This window comes from Lampris incognitus, chromosome 2, assembly GCF_029633865.1.
Source record: "Lampris incognitus isolate fLamInc1 chromosome 2, fLamInc1.hap2, whole genome shotgun sequence".
Taxonomy (NCBI): Eukaryota; Metazoa; Chordata; class Actinopteri; order Lampriformes; family Lampridae; genus Lampris; species Lampris incognitus.
The window spans coordinates 44,271,558-44,288,696 of NC_079212.1; the positions used below are offsets into that span (position 1 = coordinate 44,271,558).

General features: G+C 45.3%; 1 protein-coding gene across 1 annotated transcript in view; it reads right to left on the reverse strand.

Annotated features, from left to right (window-relative positions):
• The window catches only part of LOC130130089 (protein-glutamine gamma-glutamyltransferase 5-like), a 67,199-nt gene extending 50,979 nt beyond the window's left edge, over positions 1-16,220 (reverse strand). Inside the window, exons 1-5 of the mRNA XM_056299821.1 lie at positions 16,107-16,220; positions 13,498-13,684; positions 13,188-13,343; positions 12,738-12,802; positions 2,407-2,640 (exon numbers count right to left, since the gene is read on the reverse strand). Of these exons, the coding sequence (XP_056155796.1) occupies positions 2,407-2,640; positions 12,738-12,802; positions 13,188-13,343; positions 13,498-13,684; positions 16,107-16,220 (756 nt within the window). The remainder of the gene's footprint in view (positions 1-2,406; positions 2,641-12,737; positions 12,803-13,187; positions 13,344-13,497; positions 13,685-16,106) is intronic.
• Between the last annotated feature and the right edge of the window lie 919 nt (positions 16,221-17,139).

The window sequence follows — 17,139 nt, forward strand, 5'->3', positions numbered from 1 at the left end:
CTGAAACTAATGTGTAAGCACTCAATTGTGGTGGCTGATGTGGCTGAATGTACTGGATATACATCCATCCACTTTGAGTGTGTGTCAATAAGAATGAAAAAAAAAATTCCCATGAAAGGCCCAGCATAATCTACATGCAACCTTTGGCCAGTCCCAGGGATGAAGTGGAGCCACAGCTGGACTGTGTCTCTGCCCTGACATGTGCAGCAACATTTCACCATGTTCTCCACATCCTGTTCAAGCTTGGGCCACCACACATAGTAACTCTGTGCTAAAGCCTTCATAATGGAAACCCCTGGATGACACTGATGCAACTGTTGTAGCACATCTTTTTGTTCTGGTCTGGGTACAAGAATAGAATAGAATATTCTTTATTAATCAATTTCTACATACATACAAATGGAATTAACCCTCTGCATTTAACCCATCCTAGCTGTGTAGCTAGGAGCAATGGGCAGCCGCCGTGCAGAGCCTGGGGACCAACTCCAGTTATGTCCTCCCATTGCCTTGGTCACGGGCACATGTGAGGCTGCACCCTAGCAGCCTCAAATGTGAGGCCGCACCCTAGATGACAACACTATTTGGTGCTCTGTAGTGTCCCTTGGCAGGATTTTTTGTTGTTTGGTGGCACAGCGTAGCTGAGACGGCTGCAGAGGAATCCTGTTGCATTTTGCCAGAACTGCTGCCGAGTTGACAAACAGAGCTGCCGGGTGCTGGAACCGCTGCCGAGTTGACTGAGAGGAGCCGCCATGGTTTACCCTTTCCGGGTACGGACAGCTGGGTAGACTGTGCCCGGGGATTTGAATTCAGAGTTACCTTCTCCTAGCCTTTGCCTAAAGAGGCATCAAACCACAAGGCAGCAGGTGGATTTGAAATCAGAGTTCCCTTCTCCTATCCCAAGGTGTTGGCTGGACTGGGCACCATGGGAAGTACCATACAGGCATGCAGGAGGACCAGATCTATCAGTAGGGACATCTTCCTTAGCCAAAGGGCCCTTGCTAAGGTAAGGTGGTACCCCTCTACAGCCTGCGGTTGCAGTTTAGCGTCTTACCCAGGACAGTACACAATGACTTGTGGTCCCCATAGCATACTTACACAATGACTTGTGCTCCCCACAGCACACAGCCATTCTGCACACTAAATTCGTGCTTCCTTACATTGTATGGCCTAAACTCATTCCCCTCCAATTCTTGTGGCCACCCTTTCTGTACCATCTCTCTAACTCTAGCAAGCACTGAATCTCTGTTTGTCCATGATTGTACCTGCTCTGCTGTCACTAGCGTTATGTCAGAGTCTTCCAACATAAGCACTCTCTCCTCTGTCCCCTCCATTTTAGGTCCCTCAGGTAATGGCAGCTGACTAAGGGCATCAGCATTTCCATATGCTTTCCCAGCTTGTAAATGATGTCATATTCATTTGCCCGCAGTGTCACTGCCCACCTTTGGATTCGTGGAGAGGCCATCTGTGGCACTGCCTTCAATTCATTAAAAAATGACAAAAGAGGTTTGTGGTCCACTACAACCGTGACTCTGCAGCCATATACGTACTTGTGGAAACTCTGAACTCCAAATATTACTGCCAGGACCTCTTTGTCCAATTGTGAGTAATTTTGCTCTGCTTGACTTAGAGTACAGGACATGAACCCTATTGGTCTCTCTGTTCCATTTGGCATTTTGTGAGACAGTACATGTAGCTACACTGGTCCAATGAAATAACGGCCATGCATCATACAGGTGTCTTTTGAAGATTTATTTTATATCGCTCTCTCTCTATCGTCAGCAGACACCGTGAAAACTACAAGAAAATAAAAGACATAAAGTTTGAAATATACATCTCTCATTCCGTTTAAAGTCTCTCAAGCTAGTGTCCGTTGATCAACAGGCTCAAACGTTAGCACAAGAAAAATACGATGAATTCAAGTAAAATTGCTGAAAACATATCACACTGTCCATGTAAAGCCACATCAACAAACATGATACACAAATATAAAACAAATGAAGGACAAATACCGTGTGCGCCTCCTGAACCACGTGTAGCATAAAGTTGTTCTGGGGGCTGTATACGGAGATGTCTTTCCTCTGCATCTATGTTGGTTCTGACCCATAATGCAATGGCTATGCGCTTAATGAAACTTTGGTCATGCGAAACACTACACTCTAACGTCAAATAAACCTTGCATAAAGGGCACATTTTTTAACTAAACATTTTGTACCGTGTTATATTTCAAATACATTTTTTTATCAGTGTTACCCCTTTTAACCACTTACTTATTACATTTTTAATCGTTTTTTTTTACGGCAGAATGAACTCAATATAACTATCTGTGAGACAGTTACAGTACAGCTGCTACACCATATGATGAGGCATCACAAGAAAGAACAATCTCCTTCTCAGGGTCAAAATTACCTTTTCAGATATGGTATGCAGGCTGGTGTAGTCCACTTTGTGTCCCAGGAACACCACTTCCCTTCCCATGAAGGTGCACTTGCTTCTCTTGAATCGCAGCCCAGCCCTCTGCAGCTGCTGCAACACCACATCCAGCATCTCTAGATGCTCCTGGTCATTGTAGCCCGTCAGCAGGATGTCGTCCAGGACCATCACCATGTGTGGAACACCCTCCAGAACTCCCTCAATTGTGCACTGAAATATGGCAGGACTTGAAGAGATCCCAAAAGGCAAAACCTTGCCCTGTGTATGAAATGTGTTATATAAACAAAGTTTGACTTGACTCTTCATCTAAGGCAATTGGGTGATAGGCATGACTTATATCTAACTTTGTAAATTTCTCTCCCCCTGACAAGTTTGCAAAAAAGTCTTCGGTTCTGGGAGAGGGATATTGCTGTACCTTTGATACTTGATTTACCGTCAATTTATAATCCCCACACAGCCTCACGGAGTTATCTGGTTTGAGAAAGGTACTATCGGTGCAGCCCATTCTGCATATTTGACTGGCTCTATTACATCCTCTCTCAGCAAGCGGTCCAGTTCTGCTTCCACTTCTGCTCTCATAGCATATGGGACTGGTCTTGGTTTAAAAAATCTGGGTGTTGCTTATTTATCCACATAGATCTTTGCTGGTAGTCTATTCAGCTTACCCGGGTCTTCTTTAAACACTTCATCGTTTTGTCTAAGTACATCTTGCAAAGCCTGTACTTCTGTGCCCATCAGATGATTACTGAGCTCCATTCTAAACTCAGTTCTTTCATCCTGCCTCTCCCGAGCAGGTTTGGTCCGGTACCCAGCACTACCACTACAGGTAAGTATTTTACAGTGTTCTTGTACTTTACTGTAACTGCCATGGACCCCAATACCCCTACCCTTTGTCCTGTATGTGTTTTCAACTTTTTGGAGCATATCTTCAGCTCTGGCATAACCTCTCTATTCCACAGCTTTTTTTTAAAGTCTGAGTCATTCATTACTGTCACTCCACAGCCTGTGTCCACTTCAAACTGTGTCTCTGTCTCATTTACTGTCAACAACGTGGTGAGAGGTGGTTCTTTTGGAATCGCTGTGTCGTTTATGCTATGCATTACAAACATTTCCCTTTCCTCCTCAGAGTCATTGCCATCTCTCCCACTAACATGATGTGCTCTTTGGGCTTGCCACTTGATGCTTGTCCTCTGCTTATCCTCACCCTTTAACCGTGATGCCTCTAGGGATACTCGAGATTGGCATACTCTCTGAGTGTGTTCCGTCTTACCGCATTTATGGCATTTTTCAGTGATAAGCCGACACTCACAGGTAATGTGCTGCTCGCCCCCACACCTGTAGCATGTTCGGCACCGCCCCCCTCTCTTCTCTGGTCGTGTTGCAGTGATCTTGTGCACATCTTGGCTGCTAGCAGACAGAGAGGCCTCTGGAGAATTTGCTTGCAATTCCTGCACATCTTTCTGCTTCAATTGCTTGTGCTACTATGAGTGCCTCATCAAATGTCAGCTCAGGTTCTGATAATAAACGGCACTGGATCCTGTCATCTCCAATTCCACAAAGCGGCCTATCTCTCAGCATGTCATTTTGCATTGTCAAAACCTTCGAAAAATGTATCCTTATGTAAGCGGTTATTTTCTTGCACGGTGCGGGATTCGAAGCGGAGTGTACTGTACCACAAGGCGACATCCCTAACCGCTCGGCCAAAGGGTCAGACTCGTTATCTAAGGGCTAACGTGTCTCATTAGTACTTTACAATCGTCACCCTCCCCGGAAGCGTGCCCTCGCGCTGTTTTTATAATTTTACAGTTTTTATATTAAAATCATGAATTGACACGCTGGCCGCTGGCTGGCGGGTTTGACCCTGTAGTCGAGCGGTTAGCGATGTCTCCTGCGGTGCGGGCGATACGGGTTCGCTTCCCGGCCGCGGCAGTTCCTGTGGTTGCGTTGTCCCCCGAATTCGCTACAATACATTAGCAGGCAACTTAACGAACTTTACGCCTACTCCTTTAAGATCACCAGAATGGCTCAGAATCACGCTAATATTGCGATCTTATGGGCTTCGGCACGCCTTCGTTAAACTTTTATCAACCAAAAACGCTGCAAAGCAATTCATAATTAAACAACATTAAACAAAGAAATGACCAACCTTGTGCCCTTATCAGCCAGGTGCTAAACGTTTAAACTATGTCACAACTAGCAGACAACTCTGGTTTATGCAGACACGTGGCGATACGGAAACCGTTCCTTTGCGTCTTTTCCAACCTTTTACGGCACATTTAACCGGTTTTTGGCGCTGTGTGGCATTCACCTTTCAAAGTAAGAGCGTCGACCTTAACATAGTGTAACGTGAATGTATAAGAAGACACGCTGGCTGCTAGGTCTGACCCTATAGTCGAGCGGTTAGCGATGTCTCCTGCCGTGCGGGCGACATGGGTTCGCTTCCCGGCCGCGGCAGTTCTTGTGGTTGCATTGTCCCCGGAATTCGCTACATTGGTGTCAGAAGTGGGATGGGGTGATCGTAAGGCCATCGGAAGCGCATGCGCCCTGAGGCGTGAATGAGCTGATATGCTTAAGCGCGGGGACGCGCTTCCCGAAGGAGGGGGCCAACCACAGGAACCGCCCCAGCCGGGACGCGAACCCGCATCTCCCGCACCACGGGAGACATCGCTAACCGCTCGACCAAAGGGTTTGACCCGTTAGCCATGCATGGATGGATAAGCATGGATGGATAAGTATGTCTACTTATCCATCCATGCACGTTACATTATAAGCTAATGACATTATTAATGACTTAAATTTACAAAAACACTTACATACGAGTAAACATGAAATGTAATAGATACTGGGAGTATGCTGGGCTACATTAAAGGTCATTTACAGTCAGGGTTGTCAACTGTCCCATATTAGCCAGGATGTCCCTTATATTGGGCCAAACTGATTTGTCCCATACGGGGCCCGCTACTCTACTCTAGACCAGAAGACCTAAGATATTGTTTGATCTTCTAAGACCGAAAGAGTGAAAAGATTGACTCTTTTGGTCTTCGTAAGGACTCGAGCAGCAGCGTTCTGGATCAGCTGCAGCTGTTTGATCAGCTTTTTTAGAAAGCTCTGCAAAGACACCCTTACAGTAGTCAGTCGTGCATGGACAAGTTTTTCCAAATCCCGATGAGACATAAATCCGTTAATTCTTGATATATTCTTCAGGTGATAGTAGGCGGACTTTGTAATTGTCTTAATGTGGCTATCCAAATTCAGGTCTGAGTCCATGACTACACAAAGATTTCAGGTTTGGTTCATGGTTTTTAACATTACCGATTGAGTGCTGACTTTTCATCATTCTTCCTTGGTTCCAAAGATAATTAGTTCGGTTTTGTCTTTGCTGTTGAGATTACCTGGCTTCTCAAAATCCCAAGAGTGCTGGAATTTTTCCAGCTTCCATTTACGTTCATTGCTCCCTTTTTGCTCCTCTGGACAAAAAGTTATGGTTTGTTATATTATGTTATGTTATGTTATGTTACGTTATGTTATGATGTTTTTTTAAAACAATATATTTATTGGATTTTCTTATTTTTCCACAAGAACAGTAATAATAATAAGACAAACATTTTGCAAAAATTAAAAAAAAAACAGCTCAGATTAGCAAACATAAAGGAGGTTACCGGAAATAGCCTATATTACAGATAAATCACGGGTTACAAGAGTTCAGCTTCAAGAGACTCCTTGTAAAATAATGGAAGAAAAATTAGGTCTAAGATCATTCAGATAGGGTTGCCAGACTTTATAGAACTGATCTGTTTTGGTGTGTATAATTATAATTATTCTATATTATATATATGTATATATATACAGTTGCAATCAAAATTATTCAACCCCCATTGCATATTAGGTTTATTGGCAAAATGTACAATTTTTCAGCTGTTTGCAATAAGCAAATTACACAATAACAGTTTAAATAGTTCAATAAAACTAAAATTACAAGGGTTTTATCCAAATTCAACACAAAATGTTACTTTTAATGACTACCGCAGTCTCAAAATTGTTCAACCCCCTGAATAGAATCCCCCATAAGAGCACACATTGGCAAATCAGGTGTTGTCTCAAGCACATCTGATGCAACTAATCAAGGGCTTCATTAGTTGCATCAGGTGAGCTTGAGATACAACACAACAAATACCTGGACTGGCGAGGGGTTTGTTGACGGTGACGTTTGATTACATGTTAGAAATATGGCTAAGTCAAGAGAATTGTCCAAAAAGTTAAAAGAAGAGATCATTGCCTTGCACAAACAAGGAAAAGGATACAAAAAGATAGCAAAGGCACTGGCTGTTCCTAGACATACAGTTGGAAGCATAGTTTGCAAGTTCAAAGTTAAAGAAACAGTGGCTACATTACCTGGATGTGACAAAAGAGGAAGCTATCAACGGCTGCCACCAGATTCCTGAGGAGGCAGGTGGTCAAAAACCCTCGAGTGACTGCAAAAGACCTGCAGCAAGACTTGGTGGCAGCAGGCACCGAGGGAGGTTGCAGTTTGCACAGTAAGGCGCATACTAAACGCTGAAGGTCTCCATGCATGAACTCCAAAACATACACCACTACTGACCCAAAAGCACAAGAAAAGTCGGCTTCAATATGCTCAAAACCATATGAATAAGCCAAAGAGGTTTTGGGACTCTGTTCTGTGGAGCGATGAAACAAAACTGGACCTTTCCGGGCCTATTGATCAGCGGTATGTCTGGAGGAGGAAGAATGAAGCATACACCGAAAGGAACCCTCTACCTACAGTGAAGCATGGCGGTGGCTCGGTGAAGCTCTGGGGCTGCTCTGCTTCCTCTGGCACTGGAAACCTGCAGCGTGTGGAGGGCAAGATGGATTCAATCAAGTATCAGGAAATCCCAGGAGAAAACGTCATGCTGTCTGTGAGGAAGCTGAAGCTTGGGTGTCATTGGACCTTCCAACAGGACAATGATCCCAAACATACCTCAAAGTCCACCAAGGCTTGGTTTCAGAAGAAGTCCTGGAAGATTCTAGAGTGGCCGTCACAGCTGCCTAACTTGAACCCCATAAAAATCTCTGGTGATATTTGAATAAGGCGGTTGCAGCACGCAAACCCAAGAATATTAGTGAACTGGATGCCATTGCCCATGAGGAATGGGCTGAGATTCCTCAGGAACGCTGCCAGAAGCTGGTGTCTGGCTATGCATCACGTTTGCAGCAGGTCATAACAGCAAAAGGGTGCTCTACTAAGTACGAAAGACGCTTGTCATGAAGGGGTTGAATAATTTTGAGACTGCAGTAGTCATTAAAAGTGGTATTTTGTGTTGAATTTGGAGGAACCACTTGTAATATTAATTGTGTTGAGCTATTTAAATTGTTCTTGTTGATTTGTTTATTGCTAACAGCTGACAGTTTGTAAATTTTGCCAAGAAACCTAATTTGCAAGGGGGGTTGAATAATTTTGATTGCAAACTGTATATACATATACTACTACTACTACTACTACTTTCGGCTGCTCCCGTTAGGGGTCGCCACAGAGGATCATCCGTTTCCATTTCTTCCTGTCTTCTGCGTCTTCCTCTGTCACACCAGCCACCTACATGTCTTCCCTCACCACATCCATAAACCTCCTCTTTGGCCTTCCTCTTTTCCTCTTCCCTGGCAGCTCCATATTCAGCATCCTTCTCTCAATATACCCAGCATCTCTCCTCCACACATGTCCAAGCCATCTCAATCTTGCCTCTCTTGCTTTGTCTCCAAACTGTCCAACCTGAGCGGTCCCTCTAATATAATCATTCCTAATCCTGTCCTTCTTCGTTACTCCTAATGAAAATCTTAGCATCTTCAACTCTGCCACCTCCAGCTCCACCTCCTGTCTTTTCATCAGTGCCACTGTCTCCAAACCATACAACATAGCTGGTCTCACAACCATCTTGTTAATCCACTGAACTTCCTGATTCACTATCCCTACATCATCCAACCTTCTCTCTCTCTCTCATTTTCTTCATTCATCAGCCCCTCAAAGTACTCCTTCCACCTTCTTAGCACACTCTCCTCGCTTGTCAGCACATTTCCATCTCTATCCTTGATCGCCCTAACCTGCTGCACATCCTTTGCAGCTCGGCCCCTCTTGTCTAGCCAATCGGTACAAGTCCTTTTCTCCTTCCTTAGTGTCCAACCTCTCATACAACTCACCATATGCCTTTTCCTTTGCCACCTCTCTTTGCTTTACGCTGCATCTCCTTGTACTCCTGTCTACTTTCTTCATCTCTCTTACTATCCCACTTCTTCTTTGCCAACCTCTTCCTCTGTATACTTTGCTGTACTTCCTCATTCCACCACCAAGTCTCCTTGTCTTCCTTCCTCTGTCCTGATGACACACCAAGTACCTTCCTAGCTGTCTCCCTCACTATTTCTGCAGTGGTTGTCCAGCCATCTGGAAACTCTTCACTACCACCCAGTGCCTGTCTTAACTCCTGCCTAAACTCCACACAACAGTCTTCCTTCTTCAACTTCCACCATTTGATCCTTAGCTCTGTCTTCACTCGCTTCCTCTTCTTGGTATCCAAAGTCATCCTACACCATCTGATGCTGCCTAGCTACGTTCTCCTCCGTCACCACCTTGCAGTCTCAATCCCTTTCAGATCGCATCTCCTACATAAGATATAGTCCACCTGTGTGCACTTTCCTCCACTCTTGTACATCACCGTGTTCCTCCGTCTTCTTGAAATATGTATTCACCACAACTATTTCCATCCTTTTCGCAAAATCGACCACCATCTGTCCTTCTACATTTCTCTCCTTGACTCCATACCTTCCCATCACCTCCTCATCACCTCTGTTCCCTTCACCAACATGTCCATTGAAGTCCGCTCCAATCACCACTCTCTCCTCCTTGGGTACCCTCTCCACCACATCGTCCAACTCACTCACTCCTGAATTCTTCTTTTTCGTCCATCTCACACCCAACTTGCGGGGCATATGCGCTGATAACATTCAGCAATACACCTTCAATTTCCAGCCACATACTCATCACTCTGTCTGACACTCTCTTCACCTCCGGCACGCTCTTGACATACTCTTCCTTCAGAATTACCCCTACCCCATTTCTCCTCCCATTCACACCATGGTAGAAGAGTTTGAACCCACCTCCGATACTCCTGGCCTTACTCCCCTTCCACCTGGTCTCTTGCACACACAGTATGCCTACCTTTCTTCTTTCCATCATGTCAGCCAGCTCTCTCCCTTTACCAGTCATAGTGCCAACATTCAAAGTTCCAACTCTCACCTCCACATGCCTACCCTTCCTCCTCTCTAGCTGCCTCTGGACATGCCTTCTCCCTCTCCTTCTCCTTCGCCCAACAGTAGCATAGTTTCCACCGGCACCCTGCTGGTTAACAGTACCAGTGGCGGTCGTTGGTAACCCGGGCCTCGACCGATCCGGTATGGAAATCTTATTTATGATCTGCATATTTGATTTGGCAAAGATTTTACGCCGGATGCCCTTCCTGACGCAACCCTCCCCATTTGTCCGGGCTTGGGACCGGCACTAAGGATGCACTGGCTTGTGCATCCTCAGTGGCTGGGTTAACTGTATATACATACACACACACACACACACACACACACACACACACACACATATATATATATATATATATATACACACTCACTCACTCACACACACACACACACACACAACGCTTATTATCATCTGGACCAACCACCTTTCCACTCTTCATCCTCTTCACAGCTGCCCTCACTTCCTCCTTGCTAATCGACCGCACGGGGGCTTATCGAGGATATCAGGGACTGTGGCTCCAGGAAACAATGAGCGGTTGCGTTAAAGTAGAATGACCAAGGCAGTAATTTTGACGGTTTTGGATTTTCAAAGTTTAATAACTTTGCGGAAGAAAAAAAAGATACAGACCTGCCGCTCTGTGAATGCTCCTAAAATTACATATATTTGCATTAAAACGAGTTTTAGATCAATTGCACACAAAAAAGTTATGGTAAGCTCTACCTAAAACAACCCTGAGTGGTCAAAATGACAGCTCATAATTTGTGCGTGATCGTGCGCATCATGTCACTATGTATGATGTTTTGGTTGCATCAAAATAAAAAAAAAGAGGCATTGCTGCCACATCCTTCCTGTTGCAGAGCCGCTGCCACCACAGCTCCACACAAGAGGACCCAGGCGCCCAGAACGCCATCCCCTCCACCATTAACAGTGCACCACCCACACTACATACACCAGAGTCAAATACCATGCAATCACGACACACAGCCCCTTCCTGACCAACGCCCATGGCACCCTGCCCCACTGAGAACAGCAATGCACCCTAGACAACATGTTCAGGCTGCATCTGCAGACCAAACCCAAAATATATGCAATAAAGAAAAAAACAAAAACTTTTCCTGTGCGTAATAAGGTTCAAGTTATAGCAACCGGTGGTGGGTAGAGTAAACAAAAACGGTACTCAAGCAAAAGTATTGTTACTTTATGATTATATTTACTCAAGTAAACGTAAGAGTACTTGAAAAAATAACTACTTGAGCAAAAGTAAAAAAGTACCACATAAGAAAAAAACTACTCAAGTAGTGAGATGCGATTTAGGACATCAATTATATTCAAACAGGGCCTATACGGGTCATAACAAATGTAGTTTATTGTAAACGTTATTTGTCATATCCAGAAGCAGACACGTGACAAAACAAGTGCTCTTAAGCACTGCTTAATGTCTTCAACAACTGGAAAAAAAATTTGTGTCACTGAATCCTAAAAGAAGAGGCTTGGATGCAATCTGCATCGTGTGTGTGTGTGTGTATACACATGCATTCAGTGTATGTGTCTTAACACATAAAACTCACTCAACCCTCAAACAGCATGAGAGGCTTGGTCAGTCCGTGTTTTTGTGTATATTTGTCCATTTGTCAGTGTCTTGTGTGTGTGTGTGTGTGTGTGTGTGTGTGTGTGTGTGTGTGTGTGTGTTTGTGTGTATCCACATGCATTCAGTGCATGTGTCTTAACACATAAAACTCACTCAACCCTCAAACAGCATGAGAGGCTTGGTCAGTCTGTGTTTTTGTGTATATTTGTCCATTTGTCAATGTCTTGTGTGTGTGTGTGTGCGTGTGCATGCATTCAGTGCATGTGTCTTAACACATAAAACTCACTCAACCCTCAAACAGCATGAGAGGCTTGGTCAGTCCGTGTTTTTGTGTATATTTGTCCATTTGTCAGTGTCTTGTGTGTGTGTGTGTGTGTGTGTGTGTGTGTGTGTGTGTGTGTGTGTGTGTGTGTGTGTGTATAAACATGCATTCAGTGCATGTGTCTTAACACATAAAACTCACTCAACCCTCAAACAGCATGAGAGGCTTGGTCAGTCCGCGTTTTTGTGTATATTTGTCCATTTGTCAGTGTCGTGTGTGTGTGTGTGTGTGTGTGTGTGTGTGTGTGTGTGTGTGTGTGTGTGTGTGTGTGTATCCACATGCATTCAGTGCATGTGTCTTAACACATAAAACTCACTCAACCCTCAAACAGCATGAGAGGCTTGGTCAGTCCGTGTTTTTGTGTATATTTGTCCATTTGTCAATGTCTTGTGTGTGTGTGTGTGTGTGTACATGCATTCAGTGCATGTGTCTTAACACATAAAACTCACTCAACCCTCAAACAGCATGAGAGGCTTGGTCAGTCCGTGTTTTTGTGTATATTTGTCCATTTGTCAATATCTTGTGTGTGTGTGTGTGTGTGTGTGTGTGTGTGTGTGTGTGTGTGTGTGTGTGTGTGTGTGTGTGTCTTCGTGACTGTTTGAGGAGGTTCATGTTCATCCTGTCTCGAACAGCCACTCGGGAAGGTGACTGTAACTGCCGCTGGTTCTCGAAAGCAGACGCGGAGAGTCTCGACAGGTGCTCGACGGGGTGTTTATTCTTCCTCTCTCCCTCCCGCTCTCCTTCACCGTCTCGTAACACCGTGAAAACTAGACAGATACACAAGCTGGCATCAATAGACCGTCCTATCCAGCTTCACAAAACAAGAAATACAGAGGGAACATAACACGTTTCCACATGACAGCAGACAGCGTAAAGTAGCTAGCTAGCTAGCGTTGCTAGCCGGAGCCTGAACACGAAACGAGGCGAACTAGCCATTTACCTTATTCCGCAGGCCAAGGGTGTTGAACGAAAAGCAAATCCGCCGCTTTCTTCGTGAAAGAAGGTAAGTTAAAACATTCACGCTTGCAATAAACTTAGGCGAGTCTCTTTTTTAAAAAACATAAAGGAAAAGTTTGTCTTTTCTTTCTAGGTTTCGTTACCTGACGTGTAGCGTCTCCTAGCCTCCACGCGCCGCCAAGCTCTGACTCGATGACACACTTCCGCTCTACAGGATCAACAACGAGGGAAAGATCGCCCTCACGTGGATATCACAGGTAAGTACACGAAATAAGTCAATGTATATATTGTGCCAACAGGTAAATCGATAACAGCTAAGTGAAAATGGTAAACCACCGTAAATGCAAATCTGTATATTGAAACATAAATATGGCACCAACAAATGGCAGATCAATAGTTGCCATTTACAATGTTGAGCTTCAAAAGGAGTTGGCTCTCCAGATTCTTGGGCTCAAGTCGTGGTCTTCTGGCAGTGAAGACAGCACCCACTCGCATGACTAAAAGGTCTCTCACACGCTGCAGACGCTGGGAGACGTGTTGATTTTTGAGTGACAACTTCTTTAGTTGAGGAAAGGAATGTAAAAGACCCATACCTGCTGTGACTGGACGTGCAAGGTACTTCTCAAGCTCTCCAACCTCTGGGGTTCCTGTCTCCATGGAGAAGAAGTCCAACTCATCAGATGGGCTGTCGTTTAAGGGAGCATCGTCATCCATGCTGATGGTGAGGTGACCTTTGATGTTGTCAAGCTCTGTGGAAAAATAAATATTTTAAATAGCTTTAGTGTTGACATCCTTCTATAAGTCACTCCTGACAATACAAGCCGTGAAGTCTAACCTATACATAGATTAGTAGTCTAAATTAGATCAAAATGATCCCCTCTTGAATTAATGAAGATACATTACCGGCTTTTAAGATGCTCTCCTCTGTTGTCCAGTATGCCCTGAACTTTGGCAGGAGAATGGCGGCGGCAATAAGCTCTGGGTCCTTAATGACATCCCCAAAACACTTCTGGACGCCATGTTGCAGGGCTGCAAGGAGTGGTCCACACACTTTGCAGGTTGGTTGCAGCCACCTGAACTTGTCCTGCAGCTGGTAGAGAGTCGGCAGCAGGAAGCACAAGTGGACAGATGATTCCTCTTGGAGGATATCCAGGGCCTTAGTAACTGGTCTCGTGACTGCAGCATATTATATTTCACCAAAAAGCCAATTTCAGCTGCATTTAACCTTCAAACTGGGATGAGACTTAGCACCTCCAAGTCTGAGGCCATGGTTCTCTATCGGAAAATGGTGGATTGCTCCCTCTGGGTTAGGGATGAGTGGTTGCCTCAAGTGAAGGAGTTCAAGTGTCTCTGGGTCTTATTCGTGAGTGAGGGTAGGATGGAGCGGGAGATTGACAGGCGGATTGACAGGTGGTGCAGCATCAGCAGTAATGCGGACATTGTACCGGACCGTTGTGGTGAAGAGGGAGCTGAGCTGGGAGGCAAAGCTCTCAATTTATCAGTCAGTCTTCGTTCCAGCCCTCACCTATGGTCATGAGCTTTGGGTGGTGACCGAAAAGGTGAGATCGTGGATCCAAGCGGCTGAAATGAGTTTCCTCTGTAGGGTGTCTGGGCTCAGCCTTAGAGATAGGGTGAGGAGCTTGGACATCCGGAGGGAGCTCGGAGTAGAGTCGCTGCTCCTTCGCATTGAAAGGAGCCAGTTGAGATGGTTCGGGCATCTGATTAGGATGCCTCCTGGGCGCCTTGCTTTGGAGGTTTACCGGGCACGGCCAACTGGGAGGAGACTCCGGGGTAGACCCAGAACTCGCTGGAGGGACTACATGTCCAATCTGGCATGGGAACGCCTTGGGATCCCCCAGGAGGAGCTGAAGGGCGTTGCTGGGGAGAGGGACATCTGGAGTGCCCTACTTAGCTTGCTGCCAGCGCGACCCGACCTCGGAGAAGCGGCTGATGATGAGATGAAATGAGAAATAAAACTTGGCTCTGCCTTTCTCAGCCCTGTTTTGGGGTAGAGGTGCCACCTAGAGGCAGATTTCTTTTTGGATAGTTGTGAAGTCCCACTAAAAAGTCCATCCATCCATCTATTACCCTAACCACTTATCCTGCTCTCAGGGTCACAGGGATGCTGGAGCCTATCCCAACAGTCATTGGGTGGTAGGCGGGAGCCACCCTGGACAGGCCGCCAGGCCAACACACACACACACACACACACACTCACACACTCTCACACACACACACACACACACACACACACACACACACGCACACACACATTCACACCTAGGGACAATTTAGTACGGCCGGTTCACCTGACCTGCATGTCTTTGGACTGTGGGAGGAAACCGGAGCCCCCGGAGGAAACCCACGCAGACATGGGGAGAACATGCAAACTCCAAACAGAGGACGACCCCCAAGGTTGGACTACCCCGGGGCTCGAACCCAGGACCTTCTTGCTGTGAGGCAACTCCACTAAAAAGTCATGGTACATAAATCAAGTTGCCTTTTCTGGTGTAAACCTGTCATGAGGTAATAGTGGTTTAAAGGAAGAAAGAAAACATACGCCAAAGATGGATCAAATCAAAATAGTTGCTTTATTTGTCAAAAGAAATTTGATACAAAAAGGACACATAATGGAATTCATATAGGGTTCATTTAGTACAAATCCTTTTCATTTAGCCAGTATGTTACGTCAAAAATAAAGTCTGTAAAAATGGTGGAGAAAAAAAAAAGGAAAGCGTTTAAACATTGTGATTGGTTGTTTAGTAACTGGACAAGCCCTATAGTTTCCCTTAAAAGCACTTTGAACGCTGCTCCTGGACCAGGGCCACCCTCGAGTCACTTCCAGTTGTGTTAAATTACGGTATGTTGGCCTTGCGGAGGAAAAAAAACGACCTTTTGTTACCAATTATGTCATCAAACTTAACGTGCAGAAGAACTGTGTGTTGAATTTTTGTGTGGAATTTAACAGCTTTTTCTTCTCTGAGAGAAATGACCGGTAAAGCACACGCAACCTCGGTCAAACTCCTGAAGAAAAGCGTCCAACTGGAGGCAACGTGAGCACGGCCCCGCTGAGAAGGTCATTTCCCATCAGAAACACACAGTGAAACAAGGGGGGGTCAGCTGTTCTGAGGAACAAAAGCTGACCCCCGACAACAACACACGGACCCCCTGAACCACCTCGCTCCACCCACCGTGACCAAATAACAATAACCCTGATTCGATTACCGACAGAAAATAAACGTCCTCCCATTTAAGGCACTGCATTTGTCCTGCAGAAAATGAAAACAAGAAACGACAACCCCCCCCCCCAAAAAAGAGCTGTGACACAGATTTCATGATATGAACGAAATGAGACAGCTCGCATTCGGCAAAGCACGCAGGTATCGATTAGTTCAGCTGCCATTGAAAGTCAAACAAAAGGCCAGGACCCCCCCCTTCCCAAAAAAAGAGCAAATGTTATGCATTTCATGAAGGGTTACATGGGTTATAGAAGAAGCCTGACATGTATGTACCTCGCAACACTGCTGTCTGTTGAAAACCTTGCATCTCTTCAGATGGATGACCTCGTCCATCATCCAGACCCATTCCACCATTCCACTGGATGAGCCGAGGTCATCCAGACCCATTGACCACAGGGTCGTGACCCTTAACTCAGAAGATAAAGGTTACAATGCAAGTGTTCTAGTACAGCAAAGAAACGGAGAAACTGTGCAAGGTTTTCATCTGGACACCCTAACGCTGGAACGTCACACATGGGCAAATGTCTATGGGCAACGTCACCTGTGACACGGACGAGGTTCGACGAACCGTCGACCGACGTCCATGTCACTAACCTGGGCCAGTCTGTGCTTACAAATGTAACCGGTTATTTTCTTGCCCGGTGCGGGATTCGATATAGGGTGTACTGCACCACAAGGCGACGTCACTAACCGCCCGTATCGAATCCCGCACCGGGCAAGAAAGTAACCGGTTACATATAGGTTACACAAACAAGGTTCGAAATGTCAACTTCTCGTGAAATCGAGACGGTCACGAAATGTGAAGGGGACACATTTGTCAGTGACAACTTCCTGTTGAAAAGGTGTTCGTTGGCAAGATTGTCGGGCCCCAAGTTTCGCACATGTATGACACAGGAGGGAAAAATATACTCTCGCCGCACGAGGCCAAAAACAACAACGAACACGCCAAAATTAAATGTGTTACACAAGTAATGGGAAAGGGTCATTTACAAAAAGAGACATCCGGTTAAACTTACACCCCTCATATAAACTATTGCATAATTTCTTTGGATCTATTAGTATACCAGAAACGGGCCACGTTTACACGCCTCCGTGTTAAATTCTCGCTCGACTAAACCAATGGCTGACTCTTTTTTTCTCGGTACCTTTCTTTTTTTATTTTCTATTAATTAATCTAGCTTTTCTTTCTAAAACCCTATTTAATAAATAAGTTCAACAATACAAAACGTCTTGCACACGCGCACACACACACACACACACACACAAATAAATGCGCACACACACACGAAAATCCAATACTTGGGGA